General features: G+C 72.9%; 2 protein-coding genes across 2 annotated transcripts in view; both read right to left on the bottom strand.

Moving 5' to 3' along the window:
• Nucleotides 1–1,600, bottom strand: part of LOC146593828 (cell surface hyaluronidase CEMIP2-like) — a 55,508-nt gene that overhangs the window by 48,787 nt on the left and 5,121 nt on the right. The window contains exons 2-4 of the mRNA XM_085308721.1: nucleotides 1,459–1,600; nucleotides 598–1,159; nucleotides 48–217 (exon numbers count right to left, since the gene is read on the bottom strand). Coding sequence (XP_085164847.1) covers nucleotides 48–217; nucleotides 598–1,159; nucleotides 1,459–1,600 — 874 coding nt within the window. The remainder of the gene's footprint in view (nucleotides 1–47; nucleotides 218–597; nucleotides 1,160–1,458) is intronic.
• CEMIP (cell migration inducing hyaluronidase 1) overlaps nucleotides 1–1,600 on the bottom strand; it is a 119,475-nt gene that overhangs the window by 115,482 nt on the left and 2,393 nt on the right. The window lies entirely within an intron of this gene.

Here is a 1,600-nt window from a genome sequence, read left to right as displayed (position 1 = left end):
ACAGAGCAAAGCAAGAGAAGAGAGACAACTGTAAGGAGACACTAAACCTTTCACCCATCCGCTGAAAGCAGTAACAGTGAAACGGATTCCGTCGTAGGTCTGGAAATCTTTTTGGGCTACAGCAAGCCCCGTTGTCCCGTTCCCATGATATTCTCTCTTATCTTCCACTGTCGAAAGTGGATCCCCTCCGAGGATCCCCACCAGAGCCCAGGGCTGCCTGAGCGGGAGCAGGAAGGAGCACACCAAATTACTGGCTGCACTGGTCTTGGAGGAGGATGGCCAGAGCTTCGCGGACAGGTTCGAGCAGGAGGGGAGGGTGCAGTGCCGCCTGCCCTCCCCGGCCCCCTCCCGGCTCGCTGGATGCGAGGTGCTGGGCGCTGCCCGCGGAACCCCCCGGCCCTCGTGCTGCCGCGGGACTCGAACCCGCGGCGCCGGCGCCGCCGCTCCGTCGGGGCGAAGCGGTGCCGGGCGCCCAGGCGCGGCGGCCGCCGGCGCGGAGCTGTCCATGGTGGCGCCGCGGGACCCCCCCCCGCCAGCCGCGGGCGCCGGGGCCCAGCGCGCCGCGAGTTCGAGCCCCGCGCCCGCCGCCCGCCTCACCTGTACCCCAGGTTCGCGATGTGCCTGCTGCCGAGGCGGTCCCGCAAGAGCCGCCGCGTCTCCGACGTGAGGCTGCGGGCTGCCGAGTCCCCCACGGCGGCCGCCACCACCCTGCCGGGCGCCTGCAGCGCCAGGAAGTCGYGCAGCCGCCGGCACTCGCCGGGCAGCAGGTGGGTGTCGAAGCGCCTGGCCGCCAGCACCCGCGCCGTGCCGGCGTCGAGGACGCGCAGGTTGAGCCCACGGCTGCCCCAGCGCCTCTCGGAGGAGTAGGGGCCGTGGCGCAGCCCGCCGGGGTGCAGCGTTTTGTCCAGGAGGGTCCAGGAGCGAGGTCGCCGGCCGTGCAGCTCCAGCACGCCGCCGCGCCCCACGCCCACGAACTTCTGCCCGAAGCCTTCCACGGCCGCCCCCTCGGCGGCCCGCCCGTACAGCGAGATGGTGGCCCGCGAGCCGTAGGGACACCTCTCCGAGCCGATGTGCAGCTCCCCGCCGTCCTCGATGAGGATGTAGCGGGCCCGCAGGGTGATGGGCGGCCCGTGGGGGCGGTCGGCGAACACCAGCGTCCCTGACGGGGGGGGCAGAAGAGCGGGGTTAAGGGGCGGCAGGGAGCGGGCACACCCCGAGGGGACGGGAAATGCCACCCGCCAGGCAAAGTCACCCTCCTCCCCAAAATTAAATCGGGAGATGGCACCTGTCGCGCAACGCACGCACCTTCACCCCCAACATCGCGGAGCTGGACGGCGCCCGCGGAGCGCGGCGATGGGGAGGTGCGGAGCCCGCGCGAAGGATGCAGCCGCAGGCGGCAGGACCCGAGGGGGCGGCCCGGCCCGGCAGGACCCGAGGGGGCGGCCCGGCCCGGCTTACCTCCGTCGCGGATGACGAGGGAGTGGAAGGCGGCGGAGCTCTCGAGGCGCAGGGCCACCCCGCGGCCCACGACGGCGGCGCGGCGGGTGTCGGAGCCGGGGCGCCACGGGACGAGGTGCGGGGCGGGCTCCGGGCAGGGCCC

The sequence above is a fragment of the Rhea americana genome, unplaced genomic scaffold (genome assembly GCF_003343005.1).
Source record: "Rhea americana isolate MKP2758 unplaced genomic scaffold, rheAme1 scaffold_28, whole genome shotgun sequence".
In the NCBI taxonomy this organism is placed as follows: domain Eukaryota; kingdom Metazoa; phylum Chordata; class Aves; order Rheiformes; family Rheidae; genus Rhea; species Rhea americana.
The sequence above is the reverse complement of the archived record's forward strand: the minus strand, read 5'-3'. Positions and strand labels throughout refer to the sequence as shown.